Here is a 22,112-nt window from a genome sequence, read left to right as displayed (position 1 = left end):
TATCTTTATCAATGATCTGGATGAAGGGGTCGAATGCACCCTCAGTCAGTTCGCAGACAACACTAAGCTGGGCGGGCGTGTTGATCTGCTTGAGGGTAGGTTGGCTCTGCAGAGGGATCTGGACAGGCTGGACCGATGGGCTGAGACCAATGGTATGAGGTTCAACAAGGCCAAGTGCCAGGTCCTGCACTTGGGTCACACCAACCCCATGCAGCGCTACAGGATTGGGGCAGAGTGGCTCGAAAGCAGCCCGGCAGAAAAGGACCTGGAGGTGTTCGTTGACAGCTGGCTGAATATGAGCCAGCAGTGTGCCCAGGTGGCCAAGAAGGCCAACAGCATCCTAGCCTGTATCAGGAATAGTGTGGTGAGCCGGACTAGGGAAGCGATCATCCCCCTGTACTCGGCACTGGTGAGGCCCCACCTCGAGTACTGCGTTCAGTTTTGGGCCCCTCGCTACAAGAGGGACATTGAGGTGTTGGAGTGTGTCCAGAGAAGGACTACAAAGCTGGTGAGAGGTCTGGAGGACAAACCTTATAAAGAACGACTGAGGGAGCTGGGGTTGTTTAGCCTGGAGAAGAGGAGGCTGAGGGGAGACCTCATCACCCTCTACAACTACCTGAAAGGAGGTTGTAGAGAGATGGGGGCTGACCTCTTCTCCCTGGTGACAAGTGATAGGACGAGAGAAAACGGGTTAAGTTATGTCAGGGGAGGTTTAGATTGGATATTAGGAAACATTTTTTCACTGAAAGGGTTATTAAACATTGGAATAGGCTGCCCAGGGAGGTGGTGGATTCACCATCCCTGGAGGTGTTTGAAAAAAGGGTAGATGGGGCACTGAGGGACATGGTTTAGAAGTGGCTTTTGTCAGGGTAGGTTAAAGGTTGGACTTGATGATCTTAAAGGTCCCTTCCAACCTCAGCAATTCTATGATTCTATGATTCTATGCTGTCCTTGGCATTGCACATCTCCACACCACACTGTGCCAGGAAGAGCCCTGAGGAAGGAGTGAGGGACAGGATCTCCCTTCATGTGGGCTGGGGGTCAGGCCTTGGCCCTTTGGGCGATGGGGTCAGGCCTTGGCCCTTTGCACTAATGAAACACATCCAGGGTTACTCAGCATCAGAGCCACCTTCACCTTGCTTTTCTCAACCTGTCATCACTGCCTCCAGTTTCTGCTCTAACTGGACCCTGGGGACAACGTCTCAGTGGTGTCCCTCAGTGGGACCCATTAACACTCCAAGAAACTTTGGAGTTTGAACCTGACTTTGACTTCTTGAGAGGTTTTTTCAGCTTCCTCTCAGTGTCTGAAGTTCATGGACTCGGCATCAAACCCACCAGAGGGGTCATTAAAACTCCTTGGGCTGGTCCTCTGCGTCTGAGCTGGGCTGGGCTCCTGGGATGGAGGGAGCTCACAGCAAGCGGGCAGCGCCTCAGTGAGACAGCTCTGCCCCGGAGCAGCTCCTCTGCCAAGCGCAGCAGGGCTGAGGGCAGTGCCTGGGTGTCTCAGGGAGGTGAGCGAGGCAGAGAGATTGCTTAAAGGTGTCAGGATTGGGAGGATGACTGAGAGCTCACTGGAGGAGAAATCCTTGCAGCCCTTGGCACGGTAAGCCTCTGGGTGCAGGACAATGCAGGTGGAGTTCCTGGAGGCATCTCCTAAAGCTGGCACAGCCACAGCTTATGGGATCTGTAAGGAGGCGGAGGGGGAGGAGGGGTCTTGTTATGAAATGTGAATAGCCGTGAAGCCAGGGTGTGCAGGCAGGGGTGCCCAGGGCTGTCCTTGAGCAGGGTCCCTGCACCCCGTGGGTCTGTGTGCCGGGGCAGGGACTCTGCCGGCTGCCAGGGTCAGCTCTCAGCCTGCCCAGGGAGACCCCCATGGGCATGTGGGGAGAAGCTTTGGAGAAAGAGCAACCGCTGGCAGGGGAGGGTCCTGCTGTTGAGAGGGTGCTGCGTGGGTGAGGGCTGCTCACAGCTGCAGATCACTGCAGGACGTTCCCTGGAGATTTTTCAAGAAGCACAGCATGGCAGGGGCTACCTGCAAGGGAAGGATCCTGTTCTTCCAATCTTCTACTCCGGGTTGTCTGGGTGGGCGATGGGACAGAGAAATTCATCTCTCAGTTGAGGAGGGGGCACTGAAATTCCAAATCTGTTTCTCTTAGAAGTGAATAATCCAGGGAGGATTGGAAATCAACAACTGAATCTCTGCCCCTGCAACGATACTGCCCTCAGCAGCACAAAGCTGATCTCACAAAAAGATATGAATGAAATTATTCTGAGGAAAGAGAAGTCATTTTGGGGAAAATTTTGGGAAATGGAATAGGATGGGCCCAAAGAAGTCTGCCTTAACTTGCCAAGGTCTTCTCCTCTTTCAACAGTCCCTCATGCCCAGAGTGAACAAATGTCCAATGGCAGCTCCATCACCCAGTTCCTCCTCCTGCCATTGGCAGACACACGGGAGCTGCAGCTCTTGCACTTCGGGCTCTTCCTGGGCACCTACCTGGCTGCCCTCCTGGCCAACGGCCTCATCATCACCACCATCGCCTGTGACCACCACCTCCACACCCCCATGTACTTCTTCCTCCTCAACCTCGCCCTCCTTGACCTGGGCTCCATCTCCACCACTGTCCCCAAAGCCATGGCCAATTCTCTCTGGGACACAAGGGCCATCTCCTATGCAGGATGTGCCGCACAGGTCTTTTTCTTTGTTTTCTGTGCTGCAACAGAGGTTTATCTTCTCACTGTCATGTCCTATGACCGCTACGTTGCCATCTGCAAACCCCTGCACTACGGGACCCTCCTGGGCAGCAGAGCTTGTGTCCACATGGCAGCAGCTGCCTGGGGCACTGGGTTTCTCAATGCTCTCCTGCACACGGCCAATACATTTTCCCTACCCCTCTGCCAGGGCAATGCTGTGGGCCAGTTCTTCTGTGAAATCCCCCAAATCCTCAAGCTCTCCTGTTCAGACTACTACTTCAGGGAAGCTGGGCTTCTTGTGGTTGGTGCCTGTTTAGGCTTTGGATGTTTTGTTTTCATTGTGCTGTCCTATGTGCAGATCTTCAGGGTCGTGCTGAGGATCCCCTCTGAGCAGGGACGGCACAAAGCCTTTTCCACGTGCCTCCCTCACCTGGCCGTGGTCTCCCTGTTTGTCAGCACAGGCATTTTTGCTTACCTGAAGCCTCCCTCCATCTCCTCCACAGTTCTAAATCTGGTGGTGGCTGTGCTGTACTCAGTGGTACCTCCAGCAGTGAACCCCCTCATCTACAGCATGAGGAACCAGGAGCTCAAGGATGCCCTAAGGAAACTGGCTCAATGGAAATTCTTTTTCCAAAAATAACCTGTCTCCCTTCTCCGCAAGTTTCCTAGACTTTATGTTAGGCAATAAGCTTGCTTTTTTCTCTTGCAATAATCCTGCTTATATATAATTTTCCGGGTTTGTACTACTTGTCTTGAGGTTTGATCCAGTTGTTTCTGACCCTTGCACAACACTGTGTCAAAGGTGACCTGTCTAATAGCAGCTCTTCAGTGCATCTCCCAGGTGCAGTGCCTGGAGGCTAGGTGCTTCCTCCAAAGGTGCTGCCAATAAAACATCCAAGGAACTGGTCTTTCAGAGAGTCTCTTCTCCCTGTGTTCTCCCTGTGTTTGGGGTTAAGCTCACTGTACTATTGGGTTCCGTTGGACCAAATGTTCTGGTTTTAAAGGCTCTCTTCTTGTGTCCACTGGTAGTGGAGATGGCGCATGAGCTCCTGATTAACTTCTCAGACTGCTTCATATGTGTCAGGACCTACAGCATACAGCAGATTCTATGGAAATGAATTTGGATGTGTGAGGAGAGGATGGGGACTCGCCACGTGCCCTGAGCTGTGGGTGAATGAAGACACAGAAGGTGAAACACCCACAGAGGTGAAGTCGCCCACAAGCAAAACACTAAATTGAGGTATGCACAAACAAGAACTCTGCAGTCCCCTGAAAGTCAGTGGGGACCCAGTAGGCATGGGAAAGGGAGAGGTGTGGGGGCTGCCTGAGGACCCCCAGGGCCAGGAGCGTCGTGCTGTCCTGGGGAGTGGGGCTGATGGGAGCAGAGGAGGGGGCAAACTCAGTCAGGGTTGTGGGTTCACCTAAATAGGATAGCAGGAGGGGCAGAGAGTGACTAGCCTGTTTAAATTGTTCCCGTGGGGCCAGCACTGGCCTGGGGCTGATGGGGAGGCTGAGCTCCTTGTCTGCCCCACAGGAGCTGCTGTGCCCTTCAGAGGAGCTGGGGCTGGGGATGAGCGCCAAGAGCTCTGCAGCAACTGTGGTGGGCACTGCCATGGGACCAGCCCAGACCAGGCAGCTGTGCTTGGCTGGGCAGAGGAGGGGGCAAGGGGTCTGGGGAGAGCCGAGGAACAGCTGGGATGGGCTGGTAAAAGCCTGGGAGAGGAAAACATCAGTGTAGAGCTAAGTTGTGCAGGGCGTGGGCGCTCCAGGTGTGGCCTCACCAGAGCCGAGTAGAGGGGAAGGGTCACCTCCCTCCATCTGCCAGCAATGCTTTTCCTAAAGAGCCCAGGAGGCTGTTGGCCTTTGCCACAGGGGTGCATTGCTGGCTCATGCTCAGCTGCTTGTCCTCCAGGACCCCAGGGTCCTTCTCTGCAGAGCCACTATCTAGCCAGTCAGCGCCCAGGACGATGTCCACTGTGTGGCTAGATCACAAGCTGTCCTCCCCCAGGGACTTTCTCAGCAGCACCTTGGCCTTCTTGGAGATGAGCTCCACCTCTGTCACAGGTCCCACAGAGCTTCAGAGAAACCTGGGACAGCAAACCCCTCTCCTGCCAGGGCTGTGCAGCCAAGGCCTGTTTCTGGCCTCAGGGACTGCAGCTTCTACTCTAGTTGTGGGAACCCCATTCATCACTTTGTGTCCACCTGACATCCACTCCAGCATGCCTCTCCAGGTTTTCTGGTAGGACGTGCGGCTTGTGGGGGACCCACACTGGAGCAGTCCGTGCCTGAAGGACTGTACCCCGTGGAAAAGATCCACGCTGGAGCAGTTTGTGGAGAACTGCAGTCAGTGGGAAGGAGCCACATTTGGGGAAGCTCAGAAACGAAGTGTTATGAACTGACTGCAGCTCCCATTCCACAAACCCCTGTGCCACTTGGGGCAAAGGCAGAAGAGTTAGGAATGAAGTTGAGCCTGGGAAGAAGGGAGGGAGGGGGGAAGGTGGTTTTAATTGTGTTTTATTTCTCACTGTCACTTTTAATTAATTTCCCCAAGTTGGGTCTGTTTTGCACATGACAGCAACCGGTAAATTAAAAACATGGTGAGAGTTCCCCTCACACAAAAGTGCAGTTATTTCATCATGAAGGCAATTAGATTGGCAAGGCATGATTTCATAAAATGATAGAATGGTTTTAGTTGGAAGGGACCTTAAAGATCATCTAGTTCACACACCCCTGCCCTGGGCAGGGACACCTCCCACCAGCCCAGGCTGCTCCAAGCCCCGTCCAGCCTGGCCTTGAACCCCTCCAGGGATGGGGCAGCCACAGCTTCTCTGGGCAACTGGGCCAGGGTCTCACCACCCTCAGAGTGAAAAGTTTCTTCCTGATATCTAATCTAAATCTACCCTCTTCCAGTTTGAAACCATTACCCCTCCTCCTATCAATTCATGCCCTTGTAAAAAGTCCCTCTCCAGCTTTCGTGTAGGCCCACTTCAGATACTGGAAGGCTGCTATAAGGTCTCCACACAGCCTTCTCTTCTCCAGGCTGAACAACCCCAATTCCAACAGGTCCATGTCCTTCCTGTGTTGAGGACTCCAGAGCTGGACGCAGTACTTCAGGTGGGGTCTCACCAGAGCAGAGTAGAGGGGCAGAATCCCCCGCCTCCCCCTGCTGGCCACGCTTTTTACGCAGCCCAGGGTGCGGATGGCTCTCAGGGCTGCGAGTGCACATCACTGGCTCATGTTGAGCTTCTCATCCACCAGCACCCCCAAGTCTTTCTCCTCAGGGCTGCTCTCAAGCCATTCTCCACACAACCTGTATTTGTGCTTGGGATTGTCCCGACCCGTGTGCAGGACCTTGCACTTGGCCTGGTTGAACTTCATGAGGTTTACACAGGTCCATCTCTCAAGCCTGTCAAGGTCCCCCTGGATGGCATCCCTTCCCTCCAGCTTGTCAACTGCTCCACACAGCTTGGTGTCATCGGCGGCCTTGCTGAGGGTGCACTCAATCCCAATGTTCATGTTGCCAACAAAGATGTTAAATAGCACTGGTTCCAGTACTAACCCCTGAGGAACACCACTGGTCACTGCTCACCACTTGGACATCGAGCCATTGACTGCAACCCTTTGAGTGCAACCATCTAGCCAGACTTTTGTCCAACAAGTGGTTCATTGGTCAAACCCATGTTTTTCCAATTTAGAGACCAGGATGTCATGCGGGACAATGTCAAATGTTTTGCACAAGTCCAGGCAGATGATGTTAGTTGCTCTTCCCTTATCCACCAATGCTATAACCCGGTCATTGGAGGCCATCAAATTTGCCAGACACAATTTGTTCTTGGTGAAGCCATGTTGGCTGTAACCAATCACCTCCTTATTTTGCAGGTGCCTTAGCATAGTTTCCAAGATGATCTGCTCCGTGATTTGCCAGGCACAGAGGTGAGACTGACTGGCCTGTAGTTGCCTGGATCTTCCTTTTTTCCCTTTTTGAAAATCAGCTTTCTTGTTGCCCTTGATGCCTCTGGCCAGATTTGACTTTATCTGGGCTTTAGTTTCCTAACGTGATCCATGGCTGCTTAGACACTTTCTCTGTATTCCTCCCAGGCTACCTGTCCTTGCTTCCACCTTCTGTAGGCTGCTTTTTTCTTTGATTCACCCATGGTGAGTCCATGCTGATGGTTCTTAGCACAGCTGCCAAATGGGCCACACAGTCTGAGGCACAAGTGGAGCTGGTACTCCCAAAAGAGGAAGAGCTGGTCAGAGATGCGAAGACCAGTCTCAGCCTTGGCTGTAGTGACCGTAAAATTGTGGTCTCCCAGATCTCCAGGGAAACAGGGAAGGAGAGCAGCAGAGCACAGACCCTGGACAGTAGGGAAGGAGGCCTACTGAGGGCACTGGCAGGTGGGCTCCCATGGAAACAGTGACAGGGCCCTGAAAACATCCACAGGCCTTCATGGCCCTGACCAGCTTCACATGGGGCCTCCACCCACACCTCTGTCCATCAGCCCAGGAGTCCCTTTAAGCCCAGGCCTGAGGTTCAGCCCCAGCTTGATCTATGCTGTAGGTGTAAAGGTCTCCAGACACAGCCTTGCCTGTCCATGGACCTTGTTGGTTTGGTCTTGCAGGCTGACTTCCCAGCTTGATTCTTTACCTGGTGTACCATGAAATAACTGACATTCACTGAACGGCCCTCCGAGTGCCAGACCCCAGCTAATTCACAGAGGCCTAGGGCCTTTCTGCTTGCTTTCTCCATATCACTTGGTCAGGTTTTGGGAGGAGAGGAAGAAAAGCACTTGAGGTTTCTGGGTGCCAATGATTGAAAGTGGGAAGCAGAACCATCCCATGTGAAATGATTTAAAGGCTAGGCTAGTTCAACACTCTTATTTTCAACTCCTTTCTTGGCCCTGAAAACCTCCCCGTGGGGACAGTCCAGCTGGTATGAGGTCCCCGAGACCTTCCCTTCTCCAGGCTAAACAAGGCCCTTCCTCTTCAGCCCCTAAGCATCTTGGTGGCCAACCGCTGAACTTGCTCCCAGCTATCAGAAATTTCCTTGCTGTGGTGGGTTGACTCTGGCCAATAGCCAATAGCCCAGCAGCCACACAGTCACTCACACTTTCTTCCCCCTTCCCGAATGGGACAAGGAAGAAATGAAGTCTGAAAAGTTTGGCTCTTCCCTGAAACACAAAGCCTTGGGCTGATCCAGACTCTTTCTGGGTGGCGTGTTGCACCACAGCACTGCCCTTGGAGTGACATTTCTTTCTCCTGGTGTCCAGTCTGCACCTCCCCAGCTGCATGTTGGGGCATTATTTCTTTCTCATGCTGTTTTCCACTACAAAGGAAAGCTCCACCGGCTCCACCAGCAGCCCTCAAGCACACTCAGGCTACTCCTGTACTGTCCTCAGTCTCTGCACCACTGAGCCCAGGGCCCTCAGCCTCTCGAGTCCTGCCGGCCACGTTATTCCTGATACAGGCCAGGATGCTATTGTCCTTCTCAGCCACGCTGGGCATGCTGCTGGCTCACATCCAGCCAGCTGTCAACTGACACCCCCCACGTCCTTTTTTGCCAGGCAGCTCTCCAGACACTCTTCCCCCAGCCTGTATCGCTGCATGGGGTTGTTGTGACCCAGGTGCGGGACCTGGCACTTGGCCTTGAGGAGCCTCATACCATTAGCCGCAGCCCATCGGTACAGCCTGCCCAGATCTGCCTCTGGAGCCATCCTACCCTCAAGCAGGTCGACAGTCCCACCCAACTTGGTGTCGTCTGCACACTTACTGAGGGTGCACTCAATCCCCTCGTCCAAATCATTGATAAAGACATTAAAGAGAACTGGCCCGATACCGAGCCCTGGGGAACACCACTTGTGACCAGCTGCCAACTGGATTGAATTCCATTCACCACCACTCGTTGGGCCTGGCCATCGCCCTGGTTTTTACCCAGCAAAGCGTACACCTGTCCAAGCCATGGGCAGCCAGTTTCTCCAGGAGAATGCTGTGGGAAACAGTGTCAAAGGCTTTATTAGCCTCCCAGGAAACAACATCCACAGCCTTTCCTTCATCCACCAAGTGGGTCACCCTGACATAGAAGGAGATCAGGTTTGTCAGGCAGGACCTGCCTTTCATGAACCCATGCTGACTGGGCCTGATCACCTGGTTGTCCTTCATGTGCCACATAATGGCACTCAGCATGATCTGTTCCATGACCTTCCCAGGCAGTGAGGTCAGACTGACAGGCCTGTACTTCCCCAAATCTTCCTTCCGTCCTTTCTTGTGGATGGGCATCACATTTTCTAACCTCCAGTCAACTGGGACCTCCACGGTTCACCAGGACTGCTGGTAAATGATGGAAAGTGGCTCGGTGAGTACTTCTGCCAGCTCCTTCAGTACCCTCGCGTGGAGGCCACCTAGCCCCATAGACTTGTGTATGTCTAGCTGTTGGAGCAGGTCCCTCACCATCTCCCTTTGGATTATGGCAGCTTCATTCTGCTCCCTGCCCCTGTCTACAAGCTCAGGGGTCTGGGTACTCAGGGAACAACCCACTCTACTACTAAAGAAGGAGTCAAAGGCGGCACTAAGTACCTCAGCCTTTTCCTCATCCTTTGTCACTATGTTACTGCCTTCATCGGATAAAGGATGGAGATTCTCCCGAGTCCTCCTTTTGTTACTAGTGTGTTTATAGGAACTTTTCTTATTGTTCTTAACATCCAAATTCAGCTTAAGTTCTCGTTGGGCTTTGGCCCTGCTAATTTTCTCCCTACATAGCCTTACAACATCCTTGTAGCCTTCCTGAGTGGCCTTCTTCCAAAGACCATAAACTCTCCTTTTTTCCCTGTGTTGTAACCGTATCTCTCTGTTCAGCCAGGCTGTCTTTTTTCCCTGATGTCTCATTTTACAGCACATGGGGACAGCCTGCTCCTGCACTTTTAAGACTTTCGTCTTGAAAAATGTCCAGCCTTCCTGGACTCCTTTGCCCTTCAGGACTGCCTGCCAAGTGGCTCTGTCAAGCAGCCTCCTGGAAAGACCAAAGTCTGCCCTCTGGAAGTCCATGGTGGCAGTTCTGCTGACCACCCTCCTTGCTCCTCTGAGAATTGAAAATAATTTCATGGTCACTATGCCCAAGATGGCCTCCAGCTGTCACATCCCCCGCAAGTCTTTCTCCATTTACAAACAACAGGTCCAGCAGGGCTCTTTCCCTTGTCAGCTCCCTCACCAGCTGTGTCAGGAAGCTCTCCGCAACACACTCCAGGAACTTCCTAGGCTGTTCCCTCTCAGCCGTATTGTGCTCCCAGCTGATATCGGGTAGGTTGAAGTCTCCCACCAGGGCAAGGGCCAGCGATCATGAGATTTCTCCCAGCTGCTTGTACGGTATTTCATCCACCTCTGCATCCTGGTTGGGCAGTGTATAACAGACTCCCACCATGATATCTGTCTTATTGGCCCTCCCCCTGATTCTCACCCATAAACACTCAACCCTATTGTCACCATCATTAAGCTCCTGACATTCCTAACACTCCCTCACATACAAAGCCACCCCACCTCCTCTCCTTCCTTGCCTGTCCCTTCTGAAGAGTCTGTAGCCATCTAATGCAGCACTCTGGTTGTGCGACTCATCCCACCACGTTTCTGTGATGGCGACTACATCATAGTTTTCCTGCTGCACAATGGCTTCCAGCTCCTCCTGTTTGTTGCCCATGCTGCGTGCATTAGTGTAGACGTGTTATGTTTTCAGAAAACCCATAACAATTTCTTGTCATTTGGACAACTATTCTATCACCCAGTGACCCCTCCCCACACAGAAAGGGGAATCAGGGAAAGCAAGGAAACATGAGGGTTGAAATATAAATAGATTTAATAGGATAAGACTAAATAATTAACAATAATGTTAAAGCACCAGTATTAATCCCAATACTAATATAAGATGTACAAGAATTATACTCAGCCAATTCTATCAGTAGGAAGCTGTGCACTCCCAGCAGGGGAGAGTAAATGTTGGACACTGCAAAAGCAACGGCTTCAGGAGGGAGGGAAGGGCTCAGGGGTCCGGCACCAGGGCAAGGACTTTCTCTAGACCACAGCCATCAAGGGAGAGAGAAACGACACAGCAAACTTTCTCATTTGTATCGAATGTGACGTTCATGGTATGAAATAATCCTGTTGGCCAGCCTGGGTCAAATGCCCAGGCCTCGCTCCTCCTCGTACCTGCACCTGCCAAGGCTTGAAAACACCGAGGCCTTGAATCCCACGTAGCTTAGCTGGCTATAAAGCAAATATTTTCACGAATTCAGACACTAGAATCTTCTAAGAGTGACGTTTTCCCAGACATTAGAAGATAAATTAGTCCTGTGTTGCTCAACCCAGGACAAGAAGCACTTCAGCTGGGCTACTGGTCCTGCCACCTTTTTGCTGGAAGAAGGCTTGACTTCTACCTGACCATTCCCAGGCGCAGCCATAGTTTCTAAGCCATCAAAGACCCTTGCCTCTCTGCTGCTGGATTCATCCCCTTTCCCCTTCAAATCTAGTTTAAAGCCCATTTGATGAGCCCTGCCAACTCCTGTGCAAGGATACTTTTCCCCTTTTGAGACAGGCGTACCCCATCTGTCTCGAGCAGGCCTGGTGTCGTGTAAACCATCCCGTGATCAAAAAAAACAAAGTCCTGCCACTGGCACCAGGCTCAGAGCCAAGTATTGATCTTCCAGCTCTTCCTGTTGCTTTCCTCATCCTTCCCTGTGACTGGGAGGACCGAGGAGAACATGACTTGCAGTCCTGACCCTTTAACCAGTCATCCCAAGGCCCAGAAGTCTCTCTTGATCGCACTTGTGTTTCTTGTTAACAGATCATCTCTGCCTGTCTGAAAAATTAGTAGTAGGTAATAATCTGAGGGTCTTACCAGGGAGGGAAGTTTTCTTTTTATATCTTTAACCTGGGCCCCAGGGAGGCAGCAGACTTCCCTGAGAAGTGGGTCAGTTCTGCATATTGGGCCTTCCGTTCCCTTCCTTGTAGGGAGTCACCTACAACAATGACCGGTCTTTTTTCCTTAACTGAAAATGTTTTGATGGGAGGTGTAGTCTGATTTAACTTTGGTGACACCTCTGTGGACACTGAATTATCTTCCTCGTCATGATTGAGTTCCCCTTGCAGAGCCTCATACTTATCTTTAAGGGTACCTGGGAAGGTGGGGGAGTTAGTGGGGAGACACGCCTGCTTCGCTGGGCAGAAACATGTTCCTACAGCCCCCTCTCCTCTAAGTTACCTTTTTCGGCTAGGCAGAGAGAGGACAGGGAATTGTCTGTCCACCATGTGGACTTGTGTACGTTCAGGTTCCTCAGGTGGCGGAATGCTCGGTGTTAATTTGCCTTTGACCCCGATCTGTGCGTTCTTGGCTCCAGACCTGGAATCCAGTTCCTGTCTGTCATTGAGTCCAGTCTGGGCCCTCCCCAGTGCCTGACAGTGACATCATCCTGGGAGCTTGATACAGTTTTCTATATATTGTATCTATTTCATTATTTCCTTTTTATTTTATTACAAGTATTTAATTAAAGTAGATTAGTTCCTTCTAAACTCATAAATCTCTTTCTTTCCTTCCTCTCCTCAGAGTGAGAGCTGGGGGAGAGCATCTGTCGTCGGTCATTGGCCAACTCGGCCTAAACCAGGGCAATACGGAAACACACTTCAGTGCTGCATATGCATTTGGGCTAAAAACCCCCACTGGGCTAGTTTTTCAGAGACAGTTTCAGAGTGGCAAAGCAGATTCAGCACATAAATGCTTATTTTTGCTGGGGTAGAGTTTATTTTCTTCACAGTAGCTGGTATGGGGCTGTGTTTTGGATTTGTGCTGGAAACAGCGTTGATAAGACAGGGATGTTTCCACTATTGCTGAGCAGGGCTTACACAGCACCATAGCCTTTTCTGCTCCTCACACCACCCCACCAGCAAGTAGGCTGGGAGTGCACGAGAAGTTGGGAGGGGACACAGCTGGGACAGTGGACCCCGATCAAAGGGATATCCCGTACCACGTAGCATCATGCTCAACCATATAAATCTGGGGGAAGAAGAAGGAAGGGAGGGATGTTTGGAGTTACGGCATTTTGTCTTCCCAAGTAATCATTACGTGGTATGGAGCCCTGCCTTCCTGGAGGTGGCCGAACACCTGCCTGCCAATGGGAAGTACTGAATTTATTCCTTGTTTTGCTTCGCTTAAGTGTGCGGCTTTTGCTTTACCAATTAAATTGCTTGATCTCAGCCCCGGAGATTGCTCACTTTTACCCTTCTGATTCTCTCTCCCATCCCACTGGTGGGAAGTGAGTGAGTGACTGTGTAGTGCTTAGTTGCCGGCTGGTGTTAAACCACAACAAACAGAAACTCCACCATTCTCTGGGACCCCATTCCGGTGCTGGACTGTCCTCCTGGTGACCTTTTTATCTTTTATTTTTATGTCAGGTTAGTCAAGAATTACACAACTCAGAGCAAGACATCATAGCAGGGGGAGATGCTTTGAAGCCCTTCATATCTTTGAACACTTTTAAGGTGATTCCATGCAGGGATGCTGTAGAAGATAGCCCATGGGGTCTTGCAAGCGATTTCTCAAACGTGAGGCTGGTCGTCGCTTCACCACTTGTCTCACTTTCTGGGCATCAATGGCTACTGACCATGCTTTGACTATTTCCCTTTAACATTATTTGGTCAGACACAGCTTGAAGTAGCTGTTTGAATTAAACTACTCAGAGGCGCTGAAGATGCTTTAGAGTACAAAGATATCAAGGTGGGACACGACATAGGAGGAATGCCTCAGGACACCTTTCCCCTTCTTGAGGAGGATGAAAGCCAGGCCGGACACATGGTTTTGTTTCAGCAGGTATGAGATGCCTTTCTTCAGGCAACCATGTACCCCAGTGGGACTTCTTTGGGACTATTTGAGAGGATTTTACGTACTCTGTAGTACCACTTTGTCCGTAGGAGTCTCTTCAAGGCAATTCTCACTTCCTTATTCCTCAGGCTATAGATGACAGGGTTAAACATTGGGGTAAAAATTGTGTAAAACAGGGCAAGGTATTTGTCGGTGTCTACGGAATCCCTTGACCGTTGCTTTAAGTAGACGACTGTGGCCGAGCCATAGAAGAGTGTCACCACCGCGAGGTGTGAGGAACAGGTGGAAAAGGCTTTGTGTCTGCCCAGAACTGAAGGTATTTTCAGAATTGCCCTGATAATTTTAATGTAAGAAATAACTATTAAGGAGAAGGGAAAGATTGCAAATACCAGGATGATGGTGTACAGTGTCACTTGGTTCCAGAATGTGTCTGCACAGGCCAGCTCCAGCAGAGGGGGGACATCACAAAAAAAGCGATGAAGGTCATGGGATGCACAGAGGGCAAAGTGAACACCTGGTAGGTCTGTCCTACTTGCACTGGTACGACAGCCACCCACGACCCCACCACCGGTCTGATGCAGAGACCCCTCCTCATGATGAGGGGGTAGTGCAGGGGGTCACAGATGGCTATGTAGCGGTCATAGGCCATGACAGCCAGGAGAAGGCACTCAATGCTGCCCAGCAACACCAGGAAATACAGCTGGGCAGCATAGCCAAGGAAGGAGGTCCTGCCATCCTCCAGCAGGAAAACCACCAGCATTTTTGGCAGAGTGACTGATGTGTAGCAGATCTCCAGGAAGGACAAGTTCCTCGGGAAGAAATACATGGGGCTGTGGAGGCTTGAGTCCACCACTGTGATGAGTGCAATCACGCTGTTCTCTGTGAGGACCATGAGGTAGATGACCAGGAATGCTGTGAAGCACAAGCCCTGCAGGCTGGAGTGGTCAGAAAATCCCAGAAGAATGAATCCAGATCCACCGGTGTGATTCTCCAGGCCTTTTCTTTGGGGCATTTTTCCTGCACAGAGCAATTCAAACAACAGGCTCTCAGAGGATGCTGGTGGCCTGTCCACCATCACATACACTTCAAGCCTAGAGAAAGACTACAAACATCAGCATACACGCCATTGCAGGATTAGGAGAGCTCGACCAAGATAGGCATGAATGTTTGGAAATCTAACGTGGGTCGCTTGCGGAGGGGAGGTTTGTAAAGAGAGAGACCAGAGTCCTTGAGCCTGAATGACTGGGGGTTTTATTGTCATATGGGTAAAAGAAACTTGACTTTCTCCTTTAGAGGTGATTTTATTAAATAGAGTACCTATTGAAAGATGAGAGAAAAGGAAGAAAAGAGACAAATACTAGTGCCTTTAAGGACAGCCTTACTTACGTTCCTTGTCCAGATCTCATAAGAGGTGCATTTAATGTAAGAACATTAAGAAGGAATAGGGTTAAAAGGGGGGAAGGAAGAAAAAGGGGAAGACAAAGCAAGGCAAGGCTAGGCAAGGAGAGGCAAACAAACCAAAGCAAGGCAAGGTATGACTTGATTCTTAGACCTTAGTGAGAGAGATTAATCCCAGCTCTCCTCACATGGGAGAGCTCATCCCCTGACACTGCATCCACACACAAAGATCTGGGAGACTATCTTAGATCTGAATCATCAGTTTTTGCCTAGTGAAGGGTGAATCCCATCAGAAGTAACACAGGCTTCTCTCTGCCAAAGAATCCAGTGACACTGATGCATCCATGGCACATTTAAACAAGACAGAGAAGCAGCAGGTTATGCTTAAATTACCAGTTTTCAGGGTGCTAAAAGACATTTTTGTGCAAGCAAGAAAACTGCTTTATGCAGGTTTCAATCATACGGAGAAGAAAGTGACTAAAAGCGTGTGATATCCCCATGACACCCAATTTTCCCGCACAGGTCAGGCATCTATAACTTTTGAATAAGTCCCGAATCATTCAGCATTCCCAAACCTGCTGCTCTGTCGCTTGGATTTCTGACAGCTTACAAATGCAGGCGAGGGCCCATTCGCTCTGATCCCAACCCTGCAAGCCCTCACAGAAGCAGAGCAGTGCTCTTGCTGCCTGGGGAACTCAGCCTTCCCTTCACATTGCCCCCCTTCCCAGAGCAGAAGGGCTTCTTGCTGGGCACACCTGAAGGGTGTCAGCTACAATCAAGCAGCACCACAACAGCAGGTGGCTTCTTATGGAGAAGGGACTCAGCTGAGAGATGTTTAAGAATCTCAGTTTGAGGTGGGGTCAAGTGGTCATTGCATGAGGAATATGCCATTTGCAGCCTGGATATCTAGGTAACTCAGCTCTTGTCAGGGTCAATGGAGAAACAAGGAACACAGTATATGAGAACTGAAAAACAGTTCATCTGACCCAAGGGTCTGACTTGGGTGACACACAGTGGTGCCTCCAGCCTCCAGATCATGAGGAAGCGAAAGGCCACTGCTCAGGCCTTGAGACAGCACTGACAAGGTGATACCAGCTTGTCTGTCCATCCCAGTTGTGCTCCCACTATGCTCAAGTTTGTTTCTTTTGTGACAAACTTACTATGGTAATCATTGCCTGATAGGATGATACAGATTTCATTACACACGTGCTGTTGGGTTAAGATAAGTGTTAGGTCAGGGTTAGTTAAGGTTCATGTTCAGGCTTAAATTAGAGCTAGAGTTCATGTGGTTTAGGGTTAGATTTCAAATAGGTTGGGGTTTGGTTAGGGTAAGGTTGGGGTGCGGGTTACAGTTAGAGTTGAGGGTTATGACCTGGGGTTGGGGTAGAGCTAGGGTCAGGCAGTGATTAGGGTTAGGATTAAGATAAGGTCAGGGTTATGTTCAGAGCAGGGTTAGGTTATGGTTCGGGCAGGGTGGGGTTAGGGTTAGACACCTGCTGGACAGTGTGCGTCTTGCTGTGCTCCCCTTCCAGTGCGTGCCACGGTCATTAAAATCCCCAATAAGACCTGGCAATTCTTTGGGTTTCTTGAATAAGCCTTTCTCCGCTTCCTTATACTGATTGCGGGTGCTTTGTCTCCCACCAGGGTGGCACACTAAGAGGCCTCTCCTCTGATCCTCACCCACAAAGGACTCACCCAACCTCTTGCACATCCCATAGAGGAGCTCCATAAGAAAAGACAGCAGGAAAAGATGAAGAGTTCACCAATCCCAGTTTCAGCATTGAGCCAGCCAAAACTCAGGGGAAGTCTTGTAGGAGCAACCTTCTGTAAATCCACCCCCATCATACTCGTCTCCCTCCCCTTTTATGTTTGCCGAATTAGCACGGCCCACCCCACTCGTTATGGGGCAGTTCCATCTCAGACGTCTCCCCCTCCCGGCTGATGTGTAGCATCATTTGGGTGGGGAGAGAACTATAGTCATACATGTTTAGCATGATCTCTATAATCTTCATTAGCATATGCAGGGGTGTGCGCTTTCATATGTATTTCATGGATAATGAAGCAAAGGTCACGTCTCAGACACAATGGCCTTGAGAACTGAGAACTAGCAAGCTCACCACACGAGTGGCAGAGCTATCTTGTCTTCACAAGACGGTTCTCCCACACTTTCCGGTGCCAGAACTGTGAGCCTTATCAGTTCTTTGAAGGCCAGGCCTGCATTATTTATTTCCTTGCGAGTGTTGGAGGCCTTCCATTGAAGGCTTGGAGGGCATTCTGCCCCTTAGCAGGGAATTTACAGTCCGTCTCTTACAACTAGCAGCCGGAGCTTTCCCAGCACTCCTCGCCATTTCTTCCACCAGTATCAAAACTCTGTGGTAGTACATAGGACTCCAGCTCCTCGGCTCTGTGCCCCAGGCTGAGGGTGTTGGTGCACTTTTGGTGCACTGCATCACTTCGGCTGGAGCAGTGGGGCCACGCTCAGCCTTGTCACTAAGTACCAAGTCCCCAAGCCCCAGTATGTGCAATGCTTTGCTTGAGACCAGAGACATGCTGGAGTGGACGAAGGGCAGCAATGTGAAAGCACCAAAAGTGAAAATCCTGTTCACCCAGAGGCCAGAAAAGCAGGTCTGGGCTCCGTAGCCCTGCCAGGAAAAGGCTTTGATGCTCCCAAAGGGCTGTGCTGGAGGGGAAGTTGATCTCCAGGAGGACAAGGTGCTGCTGAAAATGTCCTTGGGTGTGGAGATGCTGTGATCGAGGAGCACTGTGACAATCAGTTGCCTCTTCCTTGGTTATATCACCGAGGGGCTCAGCAAAGGATTGTTGGAAGAAGACCCAGCAGAGTCCGGGTGCAGCCAAATGAGTTGAGCCCTCAGTGTGATGGGCTTCTTGTTCATGACCTGCTCTGCATCAACTGGGTGGAGATGGGTCAGACTGGGCCTCACTGCAGTGGTGGGTTTCGGTTGCTGATGGACAGAAACCAAACCTGCCTGGGCTGCCACATAGGCTTGCCCAAAGGAACCAAATCTGTCTGCAATGCTCTCTGGGGTCTCTGTCATGCACCTGCTCTGATCAGGAATGGCTTTCCTGTAGGTGCTCTGCTGTCCCTGCCAGCAACCTGCAGTTGTTCTGGGGGGCGCTGGCATCTCAGGTGGCACAACAAGCCGTATGTGGCCACTGAGGAGCTGTCCTGAATTAGGTTGAGCAACGGGGGAAGGTCCATGAGACACCTGCCACTACAGTCAGCAGAGATCTAGGAAATACAGCTGGTGGAGAAGAGAAAGAGAGGGACTTAGCTGCATTTGGTCAGATGACTACCTCTGTAGGTGCTGTGGATGTAAGGAATATTGAAGGTTTTATCTGTCCAAAATGTAACATCTACTTTCATTTCCATCTACCAAAGAAATTCCTCACCAGGCTCCATGATGTTGCCCCCAGATGCTGCCTTGTGTCTCAGCATTGCTGCATTAGAGCTTGCAGTCACCTGCACATATCCTGGGCAAACTCTGGTGTCACCTCAAATGTCACCAGGTGTTCCCACCTGAACAACTCCCTCACTCTCCATCAATTAGCAAGGGAGTGGACACAAACAGCTCACTTGCAGGTGCTCATCTTGTGCACACCTGAACTGAGGCAAGAAGAATCCCACCTCCTGTGGGTTTGTAGCAGGCATGGGAGGGAGCTGAGTCCCCTTCTGGCCCCAGGGCTACAGAGCCGGGATGAGATGCCTTGATTGACTCAGCTGAATTCCTTCCCTCAGCAGGAGGGATAAATGCGATTACTCCCTATCCCTGTCTGGGTGTCCTGACAAATGATGGGATGAGAAAATATGATTCTTGAGACTCACTGTTTTGCCAATACATGAAATGACAGCGCAGGAAGGAAGAGCCTCTCCCCAGCTTACTGATTGCTTCATCCTGTTTCCCAGCAGGTTCCCTGGAGCCCCATAGACACCTGGAGGGAGCCCCGAGGGGGCAGAGAAGGGCTGCCTTGGGCTGGTCCTCTGTGCCTGAGCTGGGCTGGGCTCCTGGCATGGAGGGAGCTCGTGGCAAGCGGGCAGCACTGCAGAGAGACAGCTCTGCCCAGGAGCAGGGCTGCGGGCGCTGCCTGCGGGCACCAAAGGGGAGTGAGGCAGAGCAAGGTTAAAGGCAGTCAGCAGCGGGAGGGTGCTGAGAGTTCGCTGGCAGTGGATTCTTCCCAGCCCTTGACACGGTAAGTCTCAAGCTGCAGGGAAGTAAAGATGCAGTTCCTGGAGGGACCTCCTAGAGCTGGTTCCTCCCTCGTAGGATCTGTCAGAGTAACTCTCACAGTTTCCATAGCATAGAGGAGGAGGACGTGCTCCTGAGCAGGGATTCTCTGCTGCACTGTCAGAGGGAGAGGGCATGACGGCTGCCTTTCTTCCAGGGACGTCTGCAGGGTGTAAAGCCGGCTGTGCAGCCAGGGGTGCCCAGGGCTGTCCTTCCGAGCTGGGTCCCTGCACCCAGGGACTGTGTGCTGGGGCAGGGACATATCTCCTGCCAGGGTCAGCTCTCGTCCAGCGCAGGGACCTCTCCATGAAGATTCTGAAGGGAAAAGCTGCGGGTGGAAGGAGCAACTGCTGTCAGGGAAGGGTCCTACTGCATTCAAGAGGGTGCTGCATGGGTCAGGGCTGCCGACCGCTCCAGATCACCCCCAGAACACTGGCAGAGGCAGCATTTATAGAGGAAGCCCAGGGCAGGTCTACCTTAAAGATGAAGACCTTTCCATTGTCTGTGCTACAGCTTTCTCTGAAGGGAAAAGGGAAAGCAGCTGTCTAGTTTTAATAAATCACTAAACTCTTACACTAAAGGATCAGCAGATCTGCCAGAAACCGCACAAAGTGCCTTCGCCCACCCCTCTCCCTACACACAGCACCAGCAGCACCTTTGCTTCCAGCATCGGGCTTTCTCTCCTCTCCTCCTGAGGAGCCACAAAGAGGGAGGTGCCCCTGGGCAGTGCCCAGCTGCCAGGAGGGGTCTGCAGGGCAGAGCTGAGCCCCCAGCGCGTGGGATGCGCTCTGGGAGCAGGGACAGGGAGGAGACCTGGGCACAGAGCAGCAGCTCCTGGCAGGGGCAGCTCCAGGCAGCAGAGAGCCACTCCACCCGGCTGCATCCCTCTCTGCTCCGCTGCACAGGGAAAGAGAAAGCAGATGGGAGAAACCGACTTTGAAACTGGACCCTTCCCCAAACAGTAACAATAGTCCATTTTCTTCTTCAAGGACATTGTCAGGGGGACCATTGTCCAATGGAGAGAGGTGTAAGCACAGGAGACCTGGGTGGTGCCCAGCAGGTCACTGGTGTGCAGAGCAGCTCTCCTGACTCTGCACTAGGGCACAGAGAGCACTTTTGTCCCTCAGGGCTCAGCAGTGTTCAGGCGAAAGGCAATGGGAAAGAGAAGGATTTCTGCCCCTGCAAGGAAAGTGCCCTCAGTAGCACAAAGCTGATCTCACAAAAAGGAGCCGAATTAAATTATACCAAAGGAAGAGAAGTCCCTTTGGGGAGATCTTTTCGGAAACAGAATGAGGTGGGGTCAAAGAAGTCTGCCTTAACTTGCCAAGGTCTTTCCCTCTTTCAACAGTCCCCCATGCCCAGAGTGAACAAATGTCCAACAGCAGCTCCATCACCCAGTTCCTCCTCCTGGCATTGGCAGACACACGGGAGCTGCAGCTCTTGCACTTCGGGCTCTTCCTGGGCATCTACCTGGCTGCCCTCCTGGCCAACGGCCTCATCATCGGCGCTATAGCCTGTGACCACCGCCTCCACACCCCCATGTACTTCTTCCTCCTCAACCTCGCCCTCCTTGACCTGGGCTCCATCTCCACCACTGTCCCCAAAGCCATGGCCAATTCCCTCTGGGACACCAGGGCCATCTCCTATGCAGGATGTGCCGCACAGGTCTTTTTCTTTGTTTTCTGTGCTGCAACAGAGGTTTATCTTCTCACTGTCATGTCCTATGACCGCTACGTTGCCATCTGCAAACCTCTGCACTACGGGACCCTCCTGGGCAGCAGAGCTTGTGTCCACATGGCAGCAGCTGCCTGGGGCAGTGGGTTTCTCTATGCTCTGCTGCACACGGCCAATACATTTTCCCTACCCCTCTGCCAGGGCAATGCTGTGGGCCAGTTCTTCTGTGAAATCCCCCAGATCCTCAAGCTCTCCTGCTCAGATGCCTACCTCAGGGAACTTGGGCTTCTTATATTAAGTGCTTTGTTAGTTTTTGGATGTTTTGTTTTTATTGTCCTGTCCTACGTGCAGATCTTCAGGGCCGTGCTGAGGATTCCCTCTGAGCAGGGACGGCACAAAGCCTTTTCCACGTGCCTCCCTCACCTGGCCGTGGTCTCCCTCTTTATCAGTACTGGCATATTTTCTCACCTGAAGCCCCCCTCCATCACCTCCCCATCGCTGGATCTGGTGATGGCAGTGCTGTACTCAGTGGTACCTCCAGCAGTGAACCCCCTCATCTACAGCATGAGGAACCAGGAGCTCAAGGAGTCCATTAGGAAAGTCATTTATTGGATGTTTGTCAATGTTGATAAATTTTCCATCACTGTCCACAAATGACATCTACAGTATCCCAATGCAGGCCTGTACTCTGTTTATTGTTTTTTCTTCTTTTTTTGTGTGTTTTTTTTTATTTGCTAGCATTTCCTGTAGTGTTGTTTATGGTTATTACATTCCTAAATAATTGTTTGTATTTAGCTCATTCTCCTGAGACATGAGCCCATCTCCCTCTGTCACCTGAAACCTGTATAAATGTTTTTCTAGCGCAATTTGAAAGCTGACTCTTTTGTAGCCTCTCTCTAATACAGTGACATCTTCCCTGTGCAGTTCCTCAAGTTTTGGCTGTTCTTCCAAAGCTGATGTCAACGACAGGCCCCGATATTTCACCCCAAAAGGGCCCGAGTAAAAAGCTCTTTGTCACAGTGGAAGCTGTTAGAGAATAAGGGTTGGACTTAGGACTCATCTGTTGTTGTCTCTTGACGGTGGAGATGGTGAATGGTCACTGAGATACTGTCATAGTGCACTGTCCCAGCGTGTGACAGGGCAGAGGACATACTCCAGGAGAAGGATCTGGAGCTGCCTGGAGAGCCTGCGAGATAGGCATGGACTGTGTGCGCCTTGGGTGGTCAGTGACTGGAGCCTCACAAGGTGAG

The 22,112-nt window shown here is 51.4% G+C and overlaps 2 protein-coding genes and 1 pseudogene across 2 annotated transcripts; 2 read left to right on the top strand and 1 right to left on the bottom strand.

The window, feature by feature from the left end:
- Positions 1-2,413: 2,413 nt before the first annotated feature.
- Positions 2,414-3,295, top strand: LOC128901463 (olfactory receptor 14J1-like; the record flags this gene model as incomplete). The annotated part of the gene is made up of 1 exon (XM_054183476.1): positions 2,414-3,295. A coding segment is annotated over one exon (882 nt), but the record flags the coding sequence as incomplete, so codon positions are not given.
- A 10,256-nt stretch (positions 3,296-13,551) lies between these two features.
- On the bottom strand, positions 13,552-14,558 carry LOC128901388 (olfactory receptor 10AG1-like; annotated as a pseudogene).
- Positions 14,559-18,881: 4,323 nt separating this feature from the next.
- LOC128901387 (olfactory receptor 14J1-like) lies at positions 18,882-21,519 on the top strand. The gene is made up of 2 exons (XM_054183348.1): positions 18,882-18,989; positions 20,537-21,519. Exons 1-2 carry the CDS (start codon positions 18,974-18,976, stop codon positions 21,517-21,519), a joined length of 999 nt encoding a protein of 332 aa, XP_054039323.1. The 5' UTR covers positions 18,882-18,973.
- Positions 21,520-22,112: the final 593 nt, after the last annotated feature.

This window comes from Rissa tridactyla, chromosome 25, assembly GCF_028500815.1.
Source record: "Rissa tridactyla isolate bRisTri1 chromosome 25, bRisTri1.patW.cur.20221130, whole genome shotgun sequence".
Classification (NCBI taxonomy): domain Eukaryota; kingdom Metazoa; phylum Chordata; class Aves; order Charadriiformes; family Laridae; genus Rissa; species Rissa tridactyla.
Note: the sequence above shows the minus strand (reverse complement) of the source record. Positions and strands in the feature narration are given on the sequence as shown.